Below are 26,013 nucleotides of genomic sequence, written 5' to 3' on the forward strand. Positions count from 1 at the left end.
CGGAGGGTGAGGGCCCTGCAGTGGCTGTGCAGTTAATCAGCTTGGGTGGCACTTCTCCATCTTTCCCCAGGTGTTCGGGATCAACCTCGAGGTGCCCAGGCCTGGGTGCAGCACTCCAGCTGGGCTTGCTTCAGAGCTGTGTATGGAAGGATTCTTGCCTCCCTGCTTTGTGACACAGCTTTTGCATGCGTTCCAGCGCTATATCGGGGTGTTTCGCTACAGAGCCAGGTATCAAACTCCTGTCTGACTGGCAGGGAAGAAGGGAGGGCAAGGACCCTGTGTCATTTTTTTGGTTGAGACTGCCCTGGCGGGGCATACTCGTGGCCTTCACCCTGCCCATAACAGCTTGCCCACCTCTCTGGAAGCAGATCTGTGCTGTTGGTAATTTGGTGTCTCCATCTACGATTCCTTAGTCTCTTAGCATTCCTTCGTCTCGGGTTTCTCTCTCCTGAGCAGAATGTATGCTGTGGGGGAAAATAATGTGGAAGTAGTAGCTGCCTTTTTCCAAGTTGTCTCTGTTATTTTCATGCGTCCAACCTTGAGATCAGTGGTTCTCAGCCTTTTTAGACTGAAGGCACCTGTTCATAAGCTTGAGGCACCCTCGGAAAATGCCAACTCTTATTTTTCACTGTTTGGTTTTTTTTAATACAGAAAAATAATAGAGCAGTTCTCTTTTTCCAAAGAACTCAGAACGGCCACAACAGGTCAGAACACTACAGATTCCTATTTGAAACCTCTGGGTTACCTTGTCAGTCATGTTTGCACACCTACTCTCTGCAGTGCCACCGAGAGGATCCTAAGGAGCCCCAAGATGCTACGGCACCCTGCTCTAGATTCATTTCTATTATAAAGTCTTAGTTACTTTTTATTTTAAGGGTGTAAGCAGCCCCTCCCCAGTTATTCACAGACGATAAATCCAGAAGGAGCCATTGTGCTCATCTAGTTTAATCTACTGCAGAACATCAACCATAGGGTCTCCTCAGAATAATTCCTATGTGGACTAGAGCAGAGGTGTAAAATAAAACAAAAAAAAATCCAATCTCACTTTAAAAGTTTCCACTGCAACCCCATCTGATTTATACCTGACTTCTAGTGTGAGCAAAGTGGCATGTTACACAGAGTGAAAACAGCTGTAAATCATAACCGTCTCTACATCCACTCCATCCCGTGCTCTAGCTTCTATTTACCACGGGATAGAGCAGGCCTGCAAAATATTTACTGTTGCATGGCTACTCCTCCACCCTGAACCTGGTATCATTTGGTCATCTTTCCACCCCAAGAATGGGTGCAGTTTCACCATTCTGCCATTGAAGCCACTGGACATTTTAATGCCTTTGTCTACTAGACTGAAAAGCCCGAGCAATAGCTGTTCCTTGTGCGGATACTTACACATTAAGCTAATTTCGTAACCTGTCTTGTTAAGCGAAACCAAATGAGCTCCTTCAGTCTCTCTGATTCTTGAATTATCAACATGGCTCCTGAGAGTCTTTCCCCAGATATTAACAGCCTCAAGGAGCGGATGCAGCGTACCAGTAGTGGTCGTACCATTGCACAGTGCAGAAGTAAAGCCCCCGTTCTCCTAGTCATTAATCTCTGTTTGTGTCTCCAGTGGTTATGCCAGCCCAGTTGGCCACAGCCTCTCGCTGGAAGCATGGGATCGGCTCCCTATCCTCCATGCCCTGTAGATCTTCAGAGTTGCTGCTTTCGATGGTAGTTCTTCAGACTGTAACCTAGATGTGGCTATATGTCACCATATTAAAAATGTATTGTTCACTTGGGCTCAGGTTACTGAGCAGTCCAGAACTGTCTGTGTCGGTGGTCTGTTGTCTTGATTATTTATCTGTCCCCCAGTTTTTGTCTTATCGGTAAGTTGTCAGCAACGATTTTGTTTTCTTCCGTATGATTGATGAAAATGTTAACTAGCATGGAGCTGATAAACAATTCTAGCAGCAATTCTAGGCATTACTAGATATGCATATGCTCTGATTCCCTCTGTATGGCTGCATTTTGAGACCTTGCCACTTTGCTAGTTTTTAATTCATGTAATGTATACCATGTTCATTTTTTATCCTTTTAGTTGCTTAATCAAAATGTAGCATGATACCAAGTCAAATGCCTTGCAGAAGTCTGTCACATTAACATCTTTCTCTTTATAAACCAAACTGATAATCTCATTAAAAAAGATCTTAAGCACGTTTGACAAAATCTATTTTCCATAAACCCACATTGTTTGGCTTTAATTGCAAAGAATTAGAAGATACTATCATTAGTTATCTGCATTAACTGTTTGCTCCCTTCATTTAGATTTTCAAAGATGACTTGGCCAGCAACTGGCTCCTACAACACCCAGTGTTCCCTTCCTTCCCCATGTAGTATATATTCATTTCTGGAACTCTTTTTGTTCACAGGCCTTCAGTCGGTTTCAATCCAGTATGAATTCAGTTTCATGACAGTGTCAGATGCTTTAAAAAAATCCAAATAAGCTAACAGCTATGGCTTTCCCTTCATCCTCTGGCTTTTACAATACTATCAAAAATGTAATAGAATTTGTCTGGCAAGATTTATTTTTACAAATCACAATCTTACCCTCCCACGCTAGTAGCTGTTAATACCTTTTTTCTGTTTTTCAGTCCTCTGCATACTACCTGACATCCTCGCTGAAATGTACACACTGAGTTTTCATGTCCCCAGATTGGGGGAGATTTTCTGCATCTTAATAACTGCTCTAGGAGATGCTAAGGTTTGTGGTCATTCGCATTATCTCTGTGAATGAATTCCAGAGTCTTAGGCCAGTGGTTGAGTGTGCTTTCCTACTTTGGGATTGATAGTTCCATTTTCCCATCAGTTTCTAGTTCATACGCACAGTTACAGTCCTAGAGGTGAGGCAGTCCCTAGGACATAGGCCTCATCCACACGTTCAGCTTGCACTGATTTAACTGAAAAGTATTTTTAATTGATCTAGTTGAACTGGTGGGAACCCAGGTGTGGATATATTTTAAAACGGCTTACATCTGGTTAAATCCATTTAGAATAATGGGGGTAACTGTGGAGGTTTCAGTCATTTTCCAAGTGAATCTAACTTGATTTCAGCTACTTGTAAATACGTGGCCCCCTGAGCGTGCACAAACTTAACTGAGCTGATTTATTAGGCTGACTTTGGCGTGATCTCATGCTAGCTGTATTAGTTGATGAGCCTTGTTGCTTCGAGAAATGCTGAGGACTAGAGGCTCTGGCTTGACTACATGAGCTAGGAAATTGTGTTGCGTTCCTAGCAGGCTGGTATTTTAAACGAGGTAGGGATGTCTTAAGGTTAACATTTTCACCTCTGTGCTCAGTGCCCTAATTAAGCTTGAGCTCTGTAACATGTATTGCAGGGCCCATGTACAGCAGCGCAGGGCAAAGGTCGAGGCCCAGCCTGCGCAGGGAAGGATTTCTCATAGCCCGGTGGTTCTCAGCAGGGATGCCGCTGCACTAGGTAGAACTGGCCTGTGCAACACCTCCTTCATGAAGCATGTCCGAGCTGACCAGGCAGTGTGGCAGCAGAAGCCGCGTGCCTGCCTGCTTACTGGAAGGTGGCAGGTGGGGCGTTCTCCTGCAGCCGCTGCTCAGGCTGGCCTCACCTGGAAACAGGCGCGCGAGTCGTTTCCATCTGCCCCGCGCACCTCTGTTTCCTGGAGACGCCAGGCAGGATCAGCTTGCAAAGGGCTGCAGCAAGAGCATGCTGCTGCCACAGCTGCTTCCCTATTGCTGTGAATATCTGCCTCTCTGGTAGGCTGCAGTGCCAGCTGTCTACGGGTAGATTTGCTGGTCTGTGAAAGATCTGATGACTTGGGGCAGGAAATGGTCTTTATGACCTATACTGTACCCAGAGCAGGGGGGTCCTGGTTAGTTATTGGGGCTGATAGGCTCTACTGCAGTACACGAGTACTACTGTGTCATTGGCAGTCCCTCAATACAAGTAGGACAGGCTTCCAGTAAATAGGGGACTCGATGATGAGTCCAGAGCCAGCTGTGGAGACCAGTCCGGGATCCACATGTTCCACTGCAGACATGGCAAATAGTTCTGGGAAGGAGGAGTGGATCCTGGTGTGGTCGAGTCGCAGCTCTTTCCCTTCCTCTTGCTCATCTCTCTGCCTCAGTAGCGATGCTGGTTTGCTCAGTGATCACCATCTTGCTGCACAAGAGGGGTTCTTGTAGAGCTGCTTTGTTGGACAACTTGAGGGGGGAAAGGCCAGTGTAGAGTCCAGCAACAGGAGTCCCTTTCTGTCCAGCTTGCGTGTGACCTACTTAAAGCCTAGCTCTCTGGGTTGTGTCCTGGGACACTCCTGGTGCCAATTTCCTAAGCCTTGACTAGGATTTAAGTGTATTTTTAGCAGGTATTATTCTAACTAACACACCCTAGGCTTCAGCTTGGCTGGTTTAGCATGTATTAAAGTCTGTGTTACCTTTATAGAACGTTAGCTAACAGCATCTTACCCCGTTCATCTTTGAATTCAAGTCAAGATAAACGAGTACGGTCTTGGTTCGAAGGGTTGCTCTCTCCTGTTTGTGATTTCCAGTGATAGGCATGCAGGTTACAGAGGGTTTCAGCTCTAGGTGTGAGAGCGAGTGATTGGCAGTAATGGGAAGTCAGGGGTCTCAGTACCATCATGACTGGCTTGCGAAGCTGAGGTGTGCCTTGCTAAAAACAAGGTAAAGAGTTTAGATACCACATTCACAGAAACAACCAACTAATTGAGTTGGCGCCATATTAACTGATTAGATTCTTTGTTGCCTCGTGGTTTCGACACACATGGTGTGATGAATCCAGTAATCTTTGTGCTGGGCTCTGCTGTCCAGCAGACGTTTCCTGCAACAAGAAGTGGCAGGAGAAGTGGTTCCTTTGGGTCCGGGGGTCTGCAGAGCGCTCAACAATATTTTGTTCTGTGCCAGTGTACTCGATGGGGTGAGCAAGTCTCTGGGGTAACGTTTTCGGGGTAACTTTAAAGTTCAACAAATGTGACTGTTCATGAGACCTGCACCTGGAAGTCCACTAGCAGCATGTTCAGAGATCAGAGGTTCTGAGCCCACATCTGCCTTCCCCAGTACTTTTAGCAGTGGCTGATGCTTTTCAGGGGTAGTCCCAAGGAGAGCACATCATAGTAATTTGTCCTGAGGTGACACAGCCAATCGTGGTGCTGTAAGAACTGTGTTCAGGAGAAGTAGCTGAGGCCACCTACTCCAAGGCAGCTGAGAGCAGAATTGCAAGTTGTTGCTGCTGCGGTATCCAGGATTTCCAGCGGACAGTGTGGTCCTGCAGAGAATGGCATTAGCAAATTGAGCAGATGCTCTGGCAATTAAGGTGTACACCCCTTGCATCTTCATTCCCTTCCACTCTTTGTAGGTTCTTATGCCACATGACTCGCTGTAGTAGCAGTTCCCTGAGCATCTAGACCAGGGTCTCCTGAAGTGTGGCCCATGGCCAAACGTGGCAGCAAACCCTTTTGATGTGGCCTGGTAGCTCTTTTTTGACCAGTTAAAGCAAAGTGTGGCCTCCAGGCCAAATGCAGTCCTCAAGCCCCTTCGATGCAGTACTGTCCCTTTGAAATGGTTTGTCAGGAGTGAAACATTGGGACCCTCTGATCGAAACTCATCCGTCACCCGACTTCATCAGTTTACCTTGCTTCACTCTGGCCCAGATTAGCGTTAGGCCTTCAAGTCTGGTCTGGAGAGTATTATCACATGGGCTTAGCATATAGAAGAGATGAATATCATCTGCTTTCTTGGCAATATTGCAGCCCATAAGGTCTCAGCATATACATATGGAAGAGGAAGGGTTACAGTACAGACCGTTCTGAGGCTCGCTGCTCTGCTTTCTCGGCTGTCCCTTACTGGAGGGACTAGCTGCTGCACAGTGGTTTTGCTAGTTCCAAATGCCCTTATATGCCAGCTTTATTGTCACGGTGATGTGGACAGTGGTGGATAAAGGCAGCAGTTAGCACTGGCTTCCGTGGCAGGGGAAAGTGAGAGACGACAGTTCAGCCCCTGTGTCATCCCTCCATCTGAATTTGTGCTGTGCAGTTGCCCCGGTGCCATGTCTCGGTAGCACAGAAGATTAATTATTCTCTTCTCTGCAGTCCATGTGATGTGATGGAGAAAGCTTTCTGCAGGGTGCCCTGTGAGCAGGGGAGGGGCCTGCCCCCGTCTGAGGGAAAACAGAGATTGGCTGGAGCCCCGCGCAGATGAGGAAGGACGTGTTGGATGCAAAGGGCTGTCGATAGGATGAGACCAGACTGAGCAGAAGAGAAATCCATACCCCTGAACAGATCTTGTTCTGAGAGAGGAGCCATGTCTCCCTTCAAGTGTGGCGCAGTTCTTCCATTTACATTAACGGTTTGCCTGTCCTCTTTCCCCGGTCTGCAGACCACGTGCGGCCCCCAAGACTGCCACCGCCCTCGCATCTTCAGCTCCATGCACTTTCTCCCACAAGTCTCAGCACCTCTTCTCCAGCCATCTCCACCTTGCACCATTGCCTGCTCCTGCCCCTGGTACCTTCCTTGTGGGTGGGGGGAGGTCTGAGTCCTCCCTCCCAGCCTGCTGGGGGAGAGGGCAGCCGGGTGGGGCACCACAGCAGTGCGGTGTTGGGCGGCATGCTCTGGGGAGCGCTGGCACAGGGGTTGGGGCTTTGCATCCCTGGGCCAATATAAAGATGGATTCTCCAGAGGGGGGAGTTTGCTGCTGGGTATTTGAAGAGTGCTGGCGGGAGGAATGCATCATGTGAAGAATGGGTTGGGACCTGTTGCAGTTGCACCAACGTTTCTAATAATTTACTGCGGGTTCTGGGAGTACTGGGTCCAGAAGCCACACTGCAAATCTCTGATCCTGTCGGTTTAAAATAGCAAAGGGGTTATGATCTGCTTTTATAACACGTCTGAGTCTGCGGACAAGACTAGGCACCAGAAGTCCAAGCGGCAGTATTAGGAAGAACTAAACAGCAGGCTTCTGCCTCCAAAAGGGCTGTGAGGCGATCGCATACTCCTGCTGTGTACAGAGAGCAGCTTCCATGAAGCAGGACATCGATGATGTCGGCAGCCGTGGAGTTCATAGACATTAGGGCTGGAAGGGACCTCTCAAGATCATCCGGTCCAGCCGCTTGCCCAAGGGGCAGGGACTCGGCTGGGGTCAAAGGATCAGTCGTTAGCTGCTAGGTAGGAAGCAGACATCACCCCTTCTCATCTTCTGTGCGATACCTGCATTGTATGATCTGGGTGAAGGACCCATCTTTTATTTGTCCTACAAAGAACCTAGTGCATGTGTCACCGCCTCATGACTACAGACGCTTCAGGGGTGCTGGGTCAGTTGGGTCCCTGGCGCTTGAGACCAGAAAAGGAAGGGGAGAGTGACTTGGCACACGGGGAAGGCACATCGCTCCTTTGTAGGGACATCCAGTAGATGCTGGCTTCTGTCCTTAGGTCGGCAAGCTGCTTGTTCCAGGTTCCAAACCTTCCTCAGGCATGTTTCTTGGCTCTGGCTTTCTGGTAGTCCCTATAGCCTAGTGTTGAAGAGGAATCACTCTATGCAACAGGCACCAGAAAGACTGATAGCACGGGCAGTAAGGTGTGCGCTGGTACTCTACAAGCCATGGGCTCACAGCTGACACAATTTTTATTTTTGGTGCTGTATTTCCCCTTTGCTGGATGAGAATGTAGCAACAGCAGCATTGCTATGGGTCACAGCTTTTGAGCCTGCCTTTTCTCAGGCACCGGGTGGATCAGTGCCAATCCTGGTAGTTGTCTTAACTGTGTCTGCAGTCTTGGTATAAGCTGTTTGGCCTCATTTGGGTAGAAACTGAACTGCAATGGAAGTTCTCCTCTTTGAAAAGGAGGATGTATTTAGCAGCGAAAACTGAGAATTTTGGAGAGGAGATGAGATGAGACCAGTGGACAGTGTCTAAGGTTGAACCAGCCTAGCCAATGGAACTGGGAACCTCCTTTTCTGCCCTGTCTTAGGGGTAATATCTCCCTTCTGGCTCCTAAGTTTTAAAAAAAAAATCACACCAGTAGCAGAAGACCCAGGCCCGAGAGGCACGTCCTACGGTTCCAGTTCTGAAAGGCTTGTTTCCCTGAATGCCCAGCTGGCCTCTGTGATGCTGGCTGCCTGTTTGCCTTTCTCAGCTGCCTCCCCTTCCCCTCCTTTCTAAGGCTGTCTGGTCCATTTCCCCATGGCATGGCATTACTGTGGACTGTTAAGTGCTGGAGAGAAGCCAGGTGTCTTCTATGCTATGCCTCTACCCTTTATCCCACTGCAAGGATGCCTGTCGCAGGGTGTTGCTTGGAGCAGAGGTGGATCCATGTGGAAGTGCTGCAGTTGGGCAGAAGGGAAAGGTTTCCCCATACCCAGAGAGAGATGGCCTCAAGCCTAAGACTTAAAGGATCCTGAACACTGGGTTTCAAATCCCACGTGCTGACACCAGCATTTTCTGTGCTTGCCTTCCCCTCTCAGACTTGGTCAGGGCTGTCTGCTTAAGTGGCAGACTTGCCCATTATCGTCAGACCGGCTCGCCAAGAGGAGCCAGACTCTGCCTGCACCTGTTGCTACCGGGTTGAGCTTTGTCCATCAGCCTTTCCACAGCCCAGGAGTGTTTGCTGACTGCCTGGCAGGACGGCACCGCACCAGAGGCGCCAGTGAGCAAGTGTGACTGTACCTGGACAGGCAGCTGGTGTGGACCAGCAGTTGCCAAGCCCTAAAGTATTCCCCAGAGCTTCAGTCCCCACGTAGTCGGAGGAACTGGTTATCTTGCATTTGAAAGGAGTCGAGGCTTTCCTTCCAGAGAAGGGGATCCGCTGTTGAGAGCAGATTGCCCCAGCCCTCCCAGCACTTTCCCTGGTTCCAGGCCACGGTCTGTGCTTGCATTCAGTGAAATGCAGCAGCGCTGTACACTTCCTTAGGTCTGGGTATATACAAGCTAGACCAGGAGCTGGAACTCCGCTCTGGTTCCCCACAGTCCTTTGCTGTTTGGGTTTTGTGTCCTTCCAGTGCCCTTGCCGGCTTCATGCACGGCTCTGTTAGAGGCGCAGGTGCTACCTACACCTTCCTCGAGCAGTAACTTTTACGTCCTTGGGTGTGTTTGCCCGCGCAGGCATTGACCCTGCCCTCCCCACTGTGCAGTGTTGTCTTTTTGGAAGTGTAGCCTTTTCACTGATTTCACTTGGATTTGCTGCAAAAACCTGGGTCCTGGTGCAGTGACCCTAGGGCCTAGGCCTGGGTTTTCCTGTCTGGCAGTGCGGTTTCTCCACGGCACTCTGCAGAGTGCGGCCCGCAGCTGCGCTCGCTCCCGGAGTGACACGACTGTGACTCACCCTCTTGTTCTGGAAGGAGCCAATGGGGCCGCAGTGTTTCTCGTTCAACGGGCCTATCAGGACATGATGTGATGTCTGACGTGGCTTGGCTGCTGGGAGTTGTAAGATGGGATTCAGGAAGCTTATGGCTCCCTGCATCATTCCTCTCTCTCAAGTGATCCACACAGATTTTGGGGGCTGGCCTCTCGTAGAGAGCAGCCTCAGTGGCCTGTTTGCAGATGATTCTTGCATTATGAGTACGTGACCCCAGTGCGCGTGCAGCAAATGTAGGTATACTTTGAGCACAAATCAGGCTTCTGGCTGCTTTTTGCTGTGCTCCCTCTCTCTGGGAATGGGATTTGTTGGGGGTGGCGGGGAGGTTCATGAAGGGCCGTGGCAAGAGACAACAGCTGTTACTAATCAGGTGCAAAAAGAACAGATTGAGCGTGTTAATCGGCGCTAAGCCTAGTTTGGGGAAGTAGCATTATTGGCCCGTTGGCAAAGCGGCTCATTTCAGGTTATGACAGGGCCATACGGGGCACTTGAACGAGAAGCAGAGGTGACTGGGTAGAAAGCTGCTTGCTTCCCGTGTGCCTAAGGTGCCGGGGGAAGGTGTGTCAGGGAAGCCACACGTGTCCTCCAAACTAACAGAAATGCAACACGCTGTTCCCTCCCCACCCCGGCAGGTTTCCCCATGTCCGTGACGTGTTGGCCGAGGCTCTGCGGCTCCTCTCCGCCCTTGGAGCGGCCGGTCGCTACCCTTTGGACTCCGTGATCCCTGACGGACGTCATGAGCATTGCAATCCCTCTGGGAGTCACCACACCAGATACATCCTACTCAGATATGGCTGCAGGATCTGAGTAAGTGCCGCATCCCCTGCGTATGCGCTAGTACGGGGGCTTCTCAGGCTCCGCGTGTTTGGCCAGATCAGAATCAAGGGAACAGATGAGGAAGCAGCCAGAGGAAGTGGGGGGTCATAAGGTCTCGAGCACTTCCAGCCAGAGTTGTTCCAAAGCTAGATTATGCCCTCTCCCCTGAGCAGGCGTCAGGAAGAGCATCCTTGTGGGAAATCCTCGAGTGTCCCCTTCACAGGAACCTGGGTGTGGGAGCTGACTTTCTCACCGTGGTGCGATCTCTGCGCAGTGTTGGTGGGACTTTGCATCTCTTGACTCTGATTAACGGGTGTCTGCTAAAATTCGGAACCCCTCAGACTTTTCCCTCCTCTTTAAAGTCCCTGCTCCCTGGTGTTGTCGGCTCAGCGGCTGTGATGTTCTTTCCCAGAGGGGGGGTGGGTGGGTGAAGCGTTTCCTTTACGGATCTAGCTTTTTTCCTCCTGCACCTTTCAAGAGAGTCCGGAGATCACATCGCCTCTCTCCCTGAATTGGCCCATTTGTTTCTTGCTGTTTTTCCTGATACCTTCTGTCCAGGATTCTCGCATCTTAGTTTTGTATCTCCCGGTGCAAGACTGGACTCTTCTAATTCTGCTGGTTTGACCCATAAGAGCATTGCGTTATGGATTGGGCTGCTGCATTTCCCCCACATCTGACTGCCCCCCTTAAATTCTATTATGATGTGTCAAAATGCTCCCCTCAGGACCATGTTGGTCCTGCTCTTCGCCTTGCTCTGTGTCCATCTGCGTTGGGCATCCTTTTCTCTTTGTGGCATTTTGTCCCTTGTCTAGTGGTTCTTAGGATGAGCATTCTTCACTGGTGACCTAACGTTTGACTGCTGCTCTGCTTCGGCCTCAGAAGGCACCTGAATCCTGGGCTGGTCTTTAATTGCTAGCCACGTAACCATCAGCACCTCTTGTCCCAATGCCTCTCTTTGCCTTTACTGTCAAGAGCTTCAAACTAGCTGTGACAGGCGAATGTTGCTATCATGCAGTCATCGTGTTTTCTGCCTGAGAATTAGCCACGGTAGGCAGGCACTTACTAGCCAAGGCAAGTTAGATCTGGCTACGGAGATTATTTTGAGCACTGACATATCAGGAAAAAGTGTCTCTGGGCTTTCTGCAAGGCCAATGCCTCCTCCCTGACCTGGGAGACTTTGGTATCTTCAGTGTGTGACCATGCTGGAGCACTTTGAAAGAGACCTTCTCAAAATAAGCCCTAGTTGCCTTCAGTTGCTGTGTGCGACAGTCTTGGGGTGGTGCCACCTGGCAGGATAGTTTCACCCCAAAGCGTTTTGCACCCCCAAACCTTGAAACTCTCCAGATCTTGGCACCTGGTGTTGGCAGTAGCTTATTGGATGAAGCACTGCCTTTGAATAATCTACATCAGCCAGAGGCATGGAAGGAAAGTGGACTCTTACTGATGAAGCCTCCAAGGTCAGGCAGCTCTGTGTAGCTCGGGCCTTTAGCATCCGCTGTTCTTCAGCTTTAGCAAGCAGGAAGAAGTCCTGAGCAGCAGGGTGACTGTGTCAGGATCTCTAAAGCTTCTACGGTTACTTCCCCCTCGTCCGATGTTGGGAGCTGTTGAAGCTCAGAACCTCAGCGTCTTGTGGCCCACCACTGAAGCGGGGCAGGGGGGTCTGCACCGGAGCCTCTTGCCCTAAAGGTCTTGATGCATCGTTAATGCTTCCTGAAGTGGTGGCAGTGCTCCATGCCCGGCCTTGCTTTGGGTTCTGTTGCTTGGGTGGTGCGTACGGCGGTGGGTTAGGCTGAGGACAGATTCCGTCTGTCGGGTTTCGGGAGTCTGAAGGAGCCTGACGGAGTTTGAGTATGGGCCAGTGCAGGCATCCTGAGGAGGCGTGAGCAAAAAGGACCAACAGGGCTGCATCAACTGGTGAAGATGCGACAGACTCTGCACATGCTCTGAGGAGAAATACAGCCTGCCCCAGGACGTGACCCACTCTGTCTCTTCCCCTCAACAGCAGAGACAGTTATGATAGCTATGATGAAGACTATTCATGCTTATAATGTCATGTCCCAGATCCTGAGCTACAGCATAATGAAAGGTTTGCCAGTCTGGGCCTTCAGCCCTTTGCGTCTTGGTCTGTAGCTCCTCCATGACCAAATGGCAGGTCAGGTTTTGGAGAAAGGCTTCTGCTTGGGCCAAGTCCCTCCCCCACCACAAGCTAGGAGCTCCCAGTGAGCAAACCTAAATGCAGCAGAGGTGTCAAAGACTAACTGCAGCATCTACAAGGGAGAGGCTGGTGCCCCGGGCAGCGTGGCTCAAGCCCCGAGCTGTGACCAGAGCTGCTGGGGCCCTTGTTGGTGGGAGTGGTGCCTGATTCGCGTGGGCCAAACGAGTCCCAAGGACGAGAATCCTGGAAGACCCCTTCAGAAAAACACAACCCCTAGGTGGATTTACATTCCTGCGCTCTCTTGGCTCTGCCTCTCCCCATGCTATAATGTTTGAAGGAGACTGCAATTACACACAGGATGCAGCTCTTTCCTGTGTCATGTTCCCATAATTGTATGTACATAGTGGTGAGTGCTCTTCCATTTCTTATTTGGAAGCATCTCCCGGCAGAGAGTAAATTACCTTTCTGGTATTCTGTCCATAGCCTCATTACCTAACACTTGCCTGCACTGAATTGCAGCTTTCCTTCTTCTGAGCAGGGCTTCTGCAGCCTTTTGCCAGCACAACGTTTTGCACTTGATTTTGAACTGATATTTTTCGCCACCATGCGGTGGAAGTGTGCATCATCACTTCAGGTTAGCAGCAGCTTCCCATGAGCGCATTGCTTTTTCAGTGTCTGCGCGTAGGGAACAAAAAGCCGATCTGATTTGCCCACACCCCTTGCCAGAGTTGGGAGTTTCATTGCCACGTTTTTGTAATACAGAGTGCCCCGATTCCCTCAACTGTACCAGAAGTGTGCAGGACAGTTGGAGCTTCCCCGCATGTACCAGGATATACTTTGTGGAGCTGCCTAATACTTAGCTGAGCGGGACAGAAATAGGCATCCAGGCAGGCAAGGTACATTCAGTTGTTATTTGGAAAAGAGATGAGAGAAGGAGAAGGTGAAAGTGTGAGATGAGGTCACAGTTGCATCGACAGTTGCTGGGTACAAGGCCCCAGAAATGAAGGGAGAAGCTGGGCACAAGAAGCGTCATGGACCCAGAGAGGACTGTCATGGAAGGTTTTGAAACCCAGCAGGGAAAGGTGGTACTGGATTCAGTGTGAACGGAAAACTAGTGGAGGAGCTTGAGAATGGGCAGAGTGCAGTTAGGTGGCTCAGCATGTTCCTGACTCTTCTCCCCACCTTCCTCACACCCACACCCTGCTTTGCATAAGGGGAGGCAGCGCCCGGGTTGGTACCCGCTCAGCTGTTCTGCCAACCACCGGTTTATCCTGCAACCCCAGACCTTGCATCCAGACCACCTAGTGAAATGGGTGATGTACCTTGGTGCCCTGAGTCTTTTCATGCCGAGTTGACTAAGTTGAAGAAAGAGACTGCTGAGGTGTTGGCAGGTGCCTGACACAGGGAAGTTCATTGCTGTATTGATGGGTTTTACTTCTGGCCCTTTCAGCCCAGAGTCTGTGGAAGCTAGTCCAGCTGTCAGCGAGAAGAATGTATACTCCAGTCATGGCTATGGGGCCACCCAAAGGCACAGCTATCGAGGGCTGCCATATGCAGTGAGTACTTTCTCTTTCATCTGCAGTGCTGCACCAGTCCCTTTCAATGCACTCTGCTCATCCTCTCCTGCTACAGCCCCTTCCCTGGCTGTTTGTCACAGAGCTGCACGTTTGTTCAGCCTCTTCTCGGGCAGCAGCACGTGGTGGCATTCTGCTGTTCCGACCGCAGCTTGAGCAGTTGTTGCTCCCAAGGCTCCATACGTGCTGCTGCCAGCCCAGTGTAAGTTCTGTGGCCAGGTCCCCTGGTTCCTGTGATGTGTGCGAGGCAAGGGAGAGATTTGGTAGCACCACCTTTCAGTTTAGAAATGAATGAACTCTTGGTGCAGCACCTGTCGCAGCGGACTGGCACTGTCTGATGCCAGGTTCCCCTTTGCACTCTATTGTCAGCATTCAGCAGGGTTTGTGCTGACAACGCATAACTGACCACAAGTGGAGGAAGGCTGGGGGGAAAAGTGGGAGACAGCTTGAGATTGCAAGATAAGCGCACTGCTCCTCAGATGATCAGCAGTGAAATAATCAATGCTGACATTTCGATTGCTATCATAGATTTCAAACTTAATAACCTGCTTACACAATGAACTGTCATGCATGCCACTCATGTTGCTTCTGTCTGTGTGCAGACTTAAGAGTCTAGGCCTCGGGCTCACGCTCGTTGCTCCTGGTGCAGCTGGGCGCTGAGCGGGCTGTGGACTTGGGCCTGAGGCTTCTGAGCTTTAATAAGAGTGTTCAGAATAGTACTGATGCAGGTGTTTATTTCCAGGATCATAACTATGGAGCCCCTCCTCCTCCGACTCCCCCAGCCTCTCCCCCTGTCCAGACCATCATCCCTCGTGCAGAACTAAATGGCCTGCACTCACCTGATGAGGAGAACTCTGGGGACAGTGAGAGCTCCTCAGAGGCAGAGTCTCTTCCGACTTGGTGTCACTGCAGTCTCTCCCAGGATGGCTTTCTCATCAAGTGTGAGAAGTGCAGGTAAGTTTTGGTGCAATGCAGAGCTGGACAGCTTCTCTAGTGTTGACTTCAACATCAAATGAAGTATCATGTTTGGGTTGGGGGATGGACTTCCTGTTGGTAACCATTATTTTACCTGGTATTGACCTCCTCCTCCGTGCTCTCAGCCCAGCCCAGCCCAGCAAGTGCTAGTGGCATCAGGACTGGAGGCGGGGATGTTAAAGCAGTGTTATCATGCTGGGCTTCACTGGGGGCATACATCTTTTATCATCTGCTTGAATTGCAAGTGGCTTAATCCTTACAAAATCCGCTTCAATTGTACATCCTCCTTTGGCAGAGGAATGAACAGGGGGAAGGTGATTAGACTCCGTCGCCGGAAGCAGGACAACGTGTCAGGTAAGTTTGAGATTGTACTGGAAATATGAGTCGTCTGCAGGGCAGAAGGGTTCTTTGCTACTGTCGTGCAACTGTTGTAGTCCCCTCTAACGGATCAGCACTCCCTGTTTCTTTTCATAGTAGTAGGAGCATTACTTAGAGGTGGAGCTTGACATGTTTATGAAAAGATAATATAATAAGCTAGGACTGTTCATGTAGCAATAATCAGTGTTATGTGAGGCAGATTCAAGTATTGGGTAACCCCACAGTAGTGTTGGAAGGAAATTCAGTCTCTGTGCGGGAGATGTTCAGTAGTCCCATGCTTCTGGGCTTCTCCTGAGCATCTGTAAGGGCCAAGAAGAAAAGTTATTCGCTGGATTTTTATCACAGCTGGAGTAGGAGTTGGCTGGGGTGTGCATGTGCTGCTGCAGGTATGTGTGCCTCCAGGTATCTAAGAGTCTTGCTTATGCATTCAGGGCTAAGCCAATTGTTAGATTTGGGGTCAGGGGTGAACCTTTCCTTCAGGTCAGGTTGGCAAGGTCTGTGGGCTTTTTTGCTTCCTCTTTAGAATGAGACATGGTTCTCGTTATAGGATTATTTGTACTTACATTAACCTAAAAAATTCCTTGTTGGCACCGTTGTCTCCCTTGCTCTTTACCTGTTGTACACTGTAGGCCTTGATTTCAGTAGGATGTCATGTGGCTGGGGGGTTGCAGGAGGGGCTTTGGATAGGGAGGTGATCTGATCACACAGACCCTTTTCTTTCCTGCTGTAAGGACTTAAGATGCAGTCAGTTCTGTTGGTACTAGAAAGACCAAGTGCATAACAGTGCCTTCCTCTGAACTGTCAAGTTCGGTGAGCAATGGCTGGACTTGTGTGCTCGCTCACGAATGGGAGCTGTGCACTGCTGTTGTCGTCTTGGGCTGAGAGGACATGAAGATGGGCTGTGTTCTCTGGAGTAGAGAGAAAAGACACTACTGACTCTTCTTCGTAGGTGGAGATAGCAGTGCAACTGAGAGTTGGGATGAGGAGCTCTCGCCCTCCACAGTGCTGTACACTGCTACACAGCACACACCCACAAGCATCACCCTGACTGTCAACCGGGTTCGCAGAACTAAATCTAAGAAGAGGAAGAGGAGCACAGAAAAGGCTCGCACTGCACCAAAGGCCAAAAAGATCAAGGTACGTGAGACAAGGCTGAAGCGATCCAAACCAGATGCTGAAGAGAAGTAATGAGAGCAGGCTGCACCATTCTCCAGTTGCTGGAGGCCAAGCATCAGTGAGCCTCCCCTGATTATGCTTAGGCCAGGGATGGCCAGCCTGTGGCACATATGGCACAAGTAACACGGGCAGCCTGTGTGTGTGGCACATGGTAGGTTGGGGAGCACAGGGAGCTAAAAGCAGAGCAGCAGATCAGGCAGGGGAACAGGGTAAGAGTGATGCTTGGTGAGGGCAGGGCTACTAGATGGCATACGTGCTAAGAAGGTTGTTCCCCAGTGGTGCAGGCAGTGCCTGTCTGGGTGGGAAGTTCTCGTCCCACCACTTACTCTTTATGAACTGCTTGAGGGCACCCCCCTCAGCCCCCGCTTCAGCCTTTACAGGTAGGTTTATTGGTGATTCCTAGCCTGTTTCCCAGAACTGCTGGTTGGTCGTCTGAGGCTTTTGGCTCAGCTCTGAATTGTTTCCCCATTCTTCTTGCTCTCTTCTCAAAGTTTAGGAGAGTCTCTTCAAGGTCTGTGTCTGCCTGTGGCCAAGAGGTCATTGGTGGCAATGGGATGAGGATTTAGGGCCGCAGCACCTGGTGGGGTTGGGCAAGGTTCTTCAGGACTGAGCTGATTCCCCCAGGGGTGTTGAAATGCAGTTACTTGCAGTGCATTTGCAGGGCAGCTTTGTTGTGGTGGTGCAAAGCAGTTATTTGTGTCTTTATCACCAGCAGCTACATGCTATATAATTTGCTCCCAGATGAGGCTTGGAATTGATCTGGAAGCCACAGCGATTATAGAAATAAATGTATTAGCTAGTATAGAGTGGCTGGCAGCCCTGGCCCCTTGTGATCTTTAGTAGTTGTAGATTAGCTAGCTGATTCTGTTTTAAGTATTGCTGACTATATAGCCTTTTCCAAGAGGCAATTCTGGGCCTTCCTTCTGTCAGAGCAGTTTGGGCTGTTGAGAGTAGTCATGATGTGGACAGTAAGACTTTGGCTTTTTTGGGTCAGGAAGCCTGGTAGCAGAACTTCCTTCAAAGATCTGCTGGAATCCGTCTTTGGGACATTCTTGCTCTGCCTTAGCCCTGATGTAATCTCCCTGGGTTTCTGCCTCGTTGAAAAGCTGTGATCTTTGAGCACTTTGGTTGGGGTTGAGCTGAATGTCTTAAGCAGCACCTGATTGCAGTGGGATCCTGGGGCTCCCTGGTGCACAGAGCACTCACGCGTATCACTCTTGTTTTGTGGACAGGCCTTTCGAGAGGGCTCCCGGAAGTCTCTGCGGATGAAGGTGAGTAGAATGGGATGCTTGCATTGCGCTCTTGTTTCTGCTTGCAGGTTCCTTCCGGCCTTGTTTTGCCTGGGGGTCTGGTTCTAGCAGCGTGCGGTGAATAAGTCTTGCCCCTCCCTGCCACTGCAAAGGGCCCTGTCTGGTATGAGTCTGAGAGGAATTTCCCGTCAGCTGGTGAGCTGTATTTTTGCCTGAGGGGGCTCATCAGATTGTGCTGTAGGTGAACCCCTTGCTGTCCTCTAGGATGGGGCTGATTAGTGGTAGCTGTGAGGGAGAATTTTGAATCCAAGATGCAGAAATGGGTCGTGGTCCAGTGTCTGGGGAGTTGGCTGTCCTGTGGTGTCAAAGGTTCTTCTAAACTTTTTCTCAGTTGGATGTTTGAGACCATACGAATGAGTAGTATTGGAATTCCCAACAGAAATGGTGTCGTTCCTCTCCACGCTCCACGGACAGGAATAGATCAACATAGGCATTTTGACTTCCTGACGCAGCGCTGGCACTATAGTTGGGAAAGGCAGGGCAGGGGAGGACGGGGCTATCCTTGTATCTCAGCAGTCTTAGAAACCTAGGGTTGCTCTAATGGGCCATACCAAGGGTCCCTCAAGTCAGCGTCTCATCTCTTACCACAGCCTGAGGATTCAAAGCGAGGTGCACAAAGTCTGGTACTGTCTCAGTTTGTCCTAAGCATTTAAACGATCCCTGTCCTGTTATTTCTGAGCTTCTTGCGAGCATAAAGTTAGAAATGAATCCTCATGCCCCTTATTGTGTGTCTGACCTAAATGGTATGTATGAGTTGGTGTTGTGGTATCTGAGGGCCAAAATGTCCCAGCCCATTATGAATCTTGCTGACTCTTGGCAGTGAGCTCCGTAGACGAGTTGTATAACATAAGACTATTTCCATTTTATCCACGTTAAATCTATTGCCTTTCAGTTTCATTGTTTGGCTCCCTAACTACTATCTTACAGGAGTGGGTGAGCAGGACTACCTGACTATCACTTTTCATTCACTTGCCATATGCCTTTATCATGGCTTTGTTCATTCCCTCTCAGAACTTACAGTCCCAGTCTTCTGCATCTCCTCTCATGCAGATCTCTCTTCCATGCCTTGGGTCACTTATTGGTTGCCTCTGTTGTTAATCCAGTTGTGTCTGGAGGCCTTGATAAGGATCAGGGCCTCCACGTGTATTGCAGAACACAGGGAGACTTGAGCGACGGTCTAGTTTAAGACCAGAGGCAAGAAGTCAGTCTGACGAGAGTGGAAGAGGGAGGGGTGACAGGGCAGCAGCAGCAAATTTGCCCCTTTCATAACTGGATGATGGACACAGTGGTGATGTTCCAAGCCAGAGTGAAGTGTTTGTTTATATGTTGTTATTTGAAAATGCCTGCCTATTTCTGACTCTAACCCTGTCTGTGCTGTTCTCCTTCTCAATTCCCTCTCTGTGTTGAGCTTCCCTTTCTAAGCCTCTACCCAGCTATGCATTTTCACTAACCTGTTTCTCCTTATTGTAAACATTAACTCTTATATCCTCCTTGTTGTGGTTGTGGGTGACACAACGAGGGCCAGGTGAGAGAGGATCTGGGCAAGCAAAGAGTGGGCAAGGGGAAGTTGTAGTCAGAAGACTGGCGAGGAGAACATGGCATGTACCTCATTGTTGCCCATCTAGTTTCAGTCTCCATACAGGAAGACCCAGGGAGGGATCTGGCATCCCTTGACATATTTAGCTTATTTGCTGGTGTATGCTGACGGGGCTTTCTTCTCAATTCCACTCTTGGGTGGCCTGGGAATGCCTGGGTGGATCAGAGGGCGAGACTGCAGAGTCATCCCCTTCTGCCTGTTTTTCCTGTCCTCCATCATGCTTCCCTCTGCTTTTGCAGCGCCTAGTCAGTCAGCAAAGAATCATCCCAGTCGTAGTTTGCCCCTGGCACAAAGTTATTGATAGCTCCCCATGCAGCAGTTTTATGGTCTTGGCTAGGGAAAGGTCTGGGACCGGTGCCCGCCGAGTATTTGGGAGGGGCTTCAGGCTTGGTCATGGGGTCGCTTCCTAGCTCCGGATCAGTCTCCTTTCGGTGTTTCTCCAGCAATCCCCCCAGAGCTCTTTACATAGGTCTGTCCCCAGCACATGCTGGTCATTCACCCTTTGTTGTTTGGTGCAGAATTCTCCTTCTGAAGCACATGCCCTGGATGAGAACACAGCTGAGGGGTGGGAGAACCGGATCCGGCTCTGGACAGATCAGTATGAAGAAGCCTTTACCAACCAGTACAGTGCTGATGTGCAGAACCTCCTGGAACGGCACCTGAGCTCTCACAAAGACTATGTGGGCAAAACCGCTATGCTAGACACAATCAACAAGACAGAACTGGCCTGCAATAACACTGTTATCGGGTCCCAGATGCAGGTAAGAACCAGCCCGGATGCAGGAGGGGATGAGGCCAACCTACAGGGACCTAGGTTTGGAGCAGGGCGGGGTGGGTCAGAGCACCAGAGCTGGCAGCGATACTATTTCAGGAGCAGATGCAGAGGAAGGCAGGTCTGAGTACAGATGGGAGAGGTCACGTGACATTAGGCTGAGGGTTTTACCTCTTGGTTCAGCCTTCCGAGGTCTGTTTGCCAGGGAATTGGAGCCCTCCGTGCAGATGGGCGCAAGCCTCTTCCTTGCTCGGCCGTGCCACTGTTTGCTACCTGCCTGGGCTGTGTCGTATTTTCTGCTTTGTGCCAAGGGCCACAGATCTGTTACCAGGGGGATGTCAGCTGTGCACAGCTTGGGGACAGAACCAGACCTCTCAGTCACTGGCAACTAGGGGAATCCCCTGCCTCCAGTTTTGTCTATCTCCACAGCAGCTGGTGGCTCAGCCAGCCTTCCCTGACTGCACGGCATGTCTGCTGAAGAGCCCCAACCCACCGCAGATTTGTAGATGCTTGTGTGCCTCCATCTGTCTCTGCAGTTTTTGGCAGCCCCAGGCCTCCTTTGCTGTTTTGGATTTGGGGGGACTGACCCCTTGAGAGAGGGTTCCAACGTCAGGTGGGGTTGGCTTGCTCTGCAGCCTTCTCCCCACAGGAAAGGAAATGGCAAGATTAGAACAGGACAGAGTCTGGAGCACACGGTTCTCTCTCTGGCCCCCCTGAGGGGCGTCAAGCCAGAAGGGCAGCATACCAATTAGAAGGTCACTCCTTAGTCCCTCTAGCTCGTGTCGGCAGCCAGGCCTCTAACTGCAGAGCTGAGATGCTCCTCCTCCACCACCTGCTTACCACTACCCATGGAAGGGGAGTTCAGGATGCAGCACAAATGCCACCTGCACCAGAGTGCAGGAAGGGAGACTTTCAGGGCACTGCCTCTAACAATCCCACGCCATCACCAGGATGGCCCGTTGAGCCCAAGTGGGTCCTGTGAAGTAGAAAGGAGGAAAGTTCTGCTGAGACCATCCTGGAGAGGACTGGAATGGCCCACATGGGGGAAGGGGGAGATAGAAATCCAGCCCATTGGAGGGTTTACTCTTTCAAAGCCGCCTTTGCCTCCAAATGCTCGTTGCCCCTTCCCTGAGTAGGGGTTTTAGTAAACACCAAATTAGTGCTGAAGGCAGGGCAAGGTGGCACCTGGGAGGCATACTGGTATGTCCAGATCAGCGCTGCTTCTTCACTTGCCTTCACAGAGCATAGCAGGACAGAGCAAAGCAGAAAACCCCAGGCTTTGGATGTTCTGTTTCTGAAAAAGCATGGGTTTGTTCAGGCAAGAATACGTAGAATATTGTGACGCTCATCACTTGCAGCCTGGGCAGGTGTAACATGGGTGGAGCTTTGGTGCCAAAGATCAGGTTGTCTCCTCCAGTTGCTGCTAAGCCCCAGGATCCTGGTTACTGATCCCAGCTTCTGCTGAAGGTCCCATTCCTGCCTTCCACCTTCTTCTCCCAGCAGAGTGGGGACAGCCACCTGCCTGGCATGGGTGAACTGTCAGGCAGAGTTTCTTTCCACCATATCTTCCCTCCACACCCATTTTATAAGTCAAGAAAGTTCCTCTGTGTGCACCAGTCGCAGCATAACACAAGATCACTGCTCTCCCTAGCTATGAAACATGGGGTTTGCGGCCATGGCTTTAAGCAGCAGCAGAGTAGATTCATAGATTCATAGATGTTAGGGTCGGAAGGGACCTCAATAGATCATCAAGTCCGACCCCCTGCATAAGCAGGAAAGAGTGCTGGGTCTAGATGACCCCAGCTAGATGCTCATCTAACCTCCTCTTGAAGACCCCCAGGGTAGGGGAGAGCACCACCTCCCTTGGGAGCCCGTTCCAGACCTTGGCCACTCGAAAACATGTAGTTTTGGATCAGAGCTCAAAAGAAACTTGTTTCCTGCAAGAGCAGTAAGACTGTGGAAAAAGCTGCCCAGAGAAGTCACGGAATCCCTTTAACTGGAGGCTTCCAGACAAGATTAGAGAGCCATCCATCTAGGGTGGTTTAAGAGCAGCTGATGCTGCATCAGTGAAAGCAGTTGGACCAAAGAAGCCTCTTGGTTACTCTCAAGTCAGTGATTCCGTGATCACAACTGAAGGTATCTACAGCTGCTTCCCCCAGTGGTTAGGGCTTATTGCTCCCAACTGGAGGAGACTTGTAGAGCATTAAAAACTGCCTTTCGCTAGGTCCATCTTGCTATCACAGGATGGTGGTGCTAGTGTCAGAGGTGCTCTGGGTGCACCTGAAGATGGTCCTAGCCAACAGCACTTGTGCTGGAGACCTCCTGGACTATGCCAGGCAGGGGTGGGCAGATTCCTCTGCGCTGCCCGGTGTATGGAGCTGCCCGTGCTGCATGCTCTCTGCCACTTACTTCAGGAGGCAAAGGCTGCCCTACTACTCGCTGCCCTCGCCTACATTGACCAGGTCCCGCACAAGTGTAGTCCCTGCCTCCCAGTATCCCCCAGCCCTCCGGAGCTAGTCCTGAGGCTGCTGCCTTGGCAGGTCCCCCCATCTCAGCAGGCTGGGGGATACCAAGCTGCTCCGCCTCTGAACCAGCCACTGCCACCAGCTCTACACGCTCTTGGTCCACACTGTCCATCATCCTGTCCTTGAGTCCTGTCTCGTCAACAAGTGGTGGGGCACTCACGGTGAGGGCAGGGGCGCGGGTCCTTGGTGGACAGGTCTGTACTCCACCTTGATCCCACAAGCCACCAGGGACCTCAGCTGGCACCTTCTGTATGGAGCAGTCTCCACAGGCGTGTAGCTGGTGCGCTTTACAGATACCCTTGACACCTGCCCCGTATGCCAACAGAGGGAGACCCTGGTGCACACCTACCTCAAGTGTGCCAGGTTGCAGCCTCTCTTCCGCCTCCTTCAGAACCTCCTATGGAGGTTCTGGCTGCACTTCTTCCCACACGTTTTTATTATGGACTCCCTGTCTATGGCCTTAAGTCTTGGGACCTGGTCAGCCTCCTCCTGGCTCTGGCCAAGCTGCCCAGCTATAAGACCAGGAAGGAGGCTTTGGCTGGGGGGAACCCAGGTGAGCATGGGGCTGTCTTCCTGGCACTCGTCTGCTTGCGTCTCCGGGCACAGTTTCGCTGGTCAGCATCCACAAGCTCCCTCGACTCCTTCAGGGGACAGTGGGTGCTGGCCGGTGCAATCTGCTCAGCGTCCCCTTCCAAATTCCTTGTTATTAACCTGTGACCCCACTCCCGTCCCAGTTTTCTTTTTTGTTGTCCTGTAATTAGTTGGTGTGTCCTCAGTGGTCTCCCTTAGTAAGGGAGGCTTATAATTTCCATGATGGGCAGAAGCCCCTGATGCCGTGGCACATGAAATAGGCCTGTGTTGCACAGGGGCAAAGGGCGGATGCTGAAAAGCACTGAACAGGGTCTGCCAAAGCGCTTTCCACTGTTTTTTCTCCCGCTTGCAGCTTCCACCATTTAGGGTCTAGGAAGTTCTGCTGCAGAGGCTGTACGCTTAACTCCCATGCTCAGTAGCTACTGATAACCCTTTCCTCCAAGAATTGTCCAATCCCTTTGTGAATCTGGCTAAGCTCTCAGCTTCCACAACATCTGCTGGCAGTGAATTACACACCTCAGTTATGCCCTGTATGAAAAAGAGCTTCCTTTTGTTGACTTTAAACTTGCTACCTACTGGTTTATTGTATTGGGGTAGGGAGTAAATAATAAATCCCTAGTGACTTTTTCTTCCATTTAGTATTTTGTAAACCCTTCTCATGTCCCCCCTCAAGCATATCACCTAAGCTGAACAGGCCTGGCCTCTGCAGTCTCTCCTCATATGAAAGCCCCTCCATACCACTCATCGTCCTTGTTGCTCTTCTCTGGACTTTCTCCAGTTCTTCTATATCCTTTTGGAGGTGTGGGGTCCAGAACTGGGGAGAGTATCCAAGGTGTGAATGCACCACAGATTTATAAAGGGGCATAATGACACTTTCAGTTTTTCTTACAGTTTCCTTCCTAATAATCCCTGACATGCTGTTTGTCTTTTTGATGTCCGCTGAGCTGATGTTTTTAGCAAACTGTCCACAGTGGCTCTCCGATCTCTTTCCTGTGAAAGAGTTCTCCTCTTTTACCTGTAAAAGGGGGTAATCTCCAGTAATACAGGCCTGTCACAGGTGGGCAAGCCAAGACATCATCGCAGCCTGCTCCTCTGAGCATGCAAACGCATAGAAGACATCTGTTTGACAAAAATAGATAAGCAGACAAACTTGGCATGTCATCTGCCTCCATAAGTGCCCTGCGTGCTTTCACTGCTCAGCTTCCATTGGTGGATGGCGTTGCAGGTATGATCCCTCTGAACCTGAAGCATGTGTGGCGCACGGGCTTCTCTCTGAGCCAGGTGCTTCACATAGGTGTGTTGATGCTCGGCCCCTGGGGTCAGGTGTTCAGACGGATCACGTTCTCAGTGGCACACCAGGCACCTTGTGGAGGGCAGAAACTTCAGAGTCATCAGCGAAGTTGACTCGCAATCCTGGCTCCTAGCAGGAGTTACGGAAAGAGATGTAAGCCATTTGACAAGTCGAAGCGGTCCATAAGTGACAAGAAGGAAAAATGCCTCTTTGCCAGGAGAGCAGACAGGGTTATTAGCTGCTCTCTGTTGTCCTGACATGCACAGGCTTGCCAAGCAGGTCTCTGGTGTTAGACCACAGACCGAGAGAACAGAAGGCTACGGTGTACCTCTGTAAGTGAATTTTGCAGGCAGCTTTGTCCTGTTCCCAGTGTCAGTAATCCATGAAGAAGCCACAACAGGAATTAAATCATCTCTCCTCCATTTCAAAGCAGAGCATGACAACTGGCCACTACTCCCCTTCTGATTTCTAGCCTCAGAGAGCTGGGGACAAGCAGAGCTTTGAGGCGGTGAACTGAATTTTGCAAAGTTGGTCAGGGTCTGTGTTGTGCGTCTTTCCTTTTCCAGTTCTCTCCAGGTGGGTGGAAGTGTGTGCAGGGACACTGTGTGCTTGTCTGGTGACAGAAGTTGTGGTATTTGGGCCTGAATAACCCAGCATTGCACAGAGGAGGTCTGCTATTGCAAGATCAGTCCTCCTGGAACCAGACAGGCTTCTAATAAATATTGGAACGAATCGTGACTGTTCTCAGTTTGCATAAGAGAAGTCAGCAGGCCTCTGGTTGGGGGAGAGGCCATGGTTTAACTGCCATGCTTACTCAGGGAAACTCCGCCACGAGCGCTTCAAGGAGAGATTTTTCTTAGTGTACGAGTGTGTTCAACGGAGAGAAGCGACTGTAATGAAGTGTTTTCAGCATGGTCAAGGAATGCTGCCATACACGTCCCAACATGACATGCTGTCTTGGGACATCGGCCTTCATCTTACCTTATCCTTTACACAGCAATAACTAGATTGAACTGGTGCAGAAGGCAGTGTGTTGCTGCTTAGCCATTGCAGTAGACCTTCCCAGGTCTACTTCCAATTGGGTGAGTTTTTTTTAATGAGGAAAGTTCAAAGTTTTCTTCAGCAAGACCCAGTCTTGTGCTCTTTGTTTGGCTAGATACTCTTGACAGCTATCATGACATTTGTTCTCCTCATACATTGAAGCAAAGTTGTTGATTCAGTTAAGATCAAAGCCTAATCCTTAGGAGGACTGACAAACTGGGCAGGCAGGCACGTCTCCTGTGTGGAGCTTGTCCAGACGGGGGGACAGCCCTCGGCCTGGAAAGTCACCAGAAATTCACCAGACTCTGCCCGCGACCATCCTGCTTCTGATGGCCCTTCATTTCCCCATGCCTTTGCGTCCCTTTGTAGGAAGGTGAAGGGGATGTTTAGGTGTATCCTATCTTGTAATGAAGTCCATGGTTAAAGAAAGATTTTGCTGCT

At 50.4% G+C, this 26,013-nt stretch overlaps 1 protein-coding gene across 3 annotated transcripts in view; it reads left to right on the forward strand.

The window, feature by feature from the left end:
- The window catches only part of SETD5 (SET domain containing 5), a 75,458-nt gene that overhangs the window by 17,294 nt on the left and 32,151 nt on the right, over window positions 1–26,013 (forward strand). The window contains exons 1-8 of one of the 3 annotated variants that reach the window (XM_006260307.4): window positions 2,412–2,740; window positions 10,004–10,178; window positions 13,793–13,898; window positions 14,659–14,870; window positions 15,187–15,245; window positions 16,219–16,406; window positions 17,678–17,716; window positions 19,871–20,113. In XM_006260307.4, coding sequence (XP_006260369.1) covers window positions 10,108–10,178; window positions 13,793–13,898; window positions 14,659–14,870; window positions 15,187–15,245; window positions 16,219–16,406; window positions 17,678–17,716; window positions 19,871–20,113 — 918 coding nt within the window. In that variant the 5' untranslated portion in view covers window positions 2,412–2,740; window positions 10,004–10,107. Of the gene's footprint in view, window positions 1–2,411; window positions 2,741–10,003; window positions 10,179–13,792; window positions 13,899–14,658; window positions 14,871–15,186; window positions 15,246–16,218; window positions 16,407–17,677; window positions 17,717–19,870; window positions 20,114–26,013 lie in introns of those variants that run through there. The other 2 variants (XM_059715423.1, XM_059715422.1) reach the window with 2 other exon arrangements.

The sequence above is a fragment of the Alligator mississippiensis genome, chromosome 12 (assembly GCF_030867095.1).
Source record: "Alligator mississippiensis isolate rAllMis1 chromosome 12, rAllMis1, whole genome shotgun sequence".
Classification (NCBI taxonomy): domain Eukaryota; kingdom Metazoa; phylum Chordata; order Crocodylia; family Alligatoridae; genus Alligator; species Alligator mississippiensis.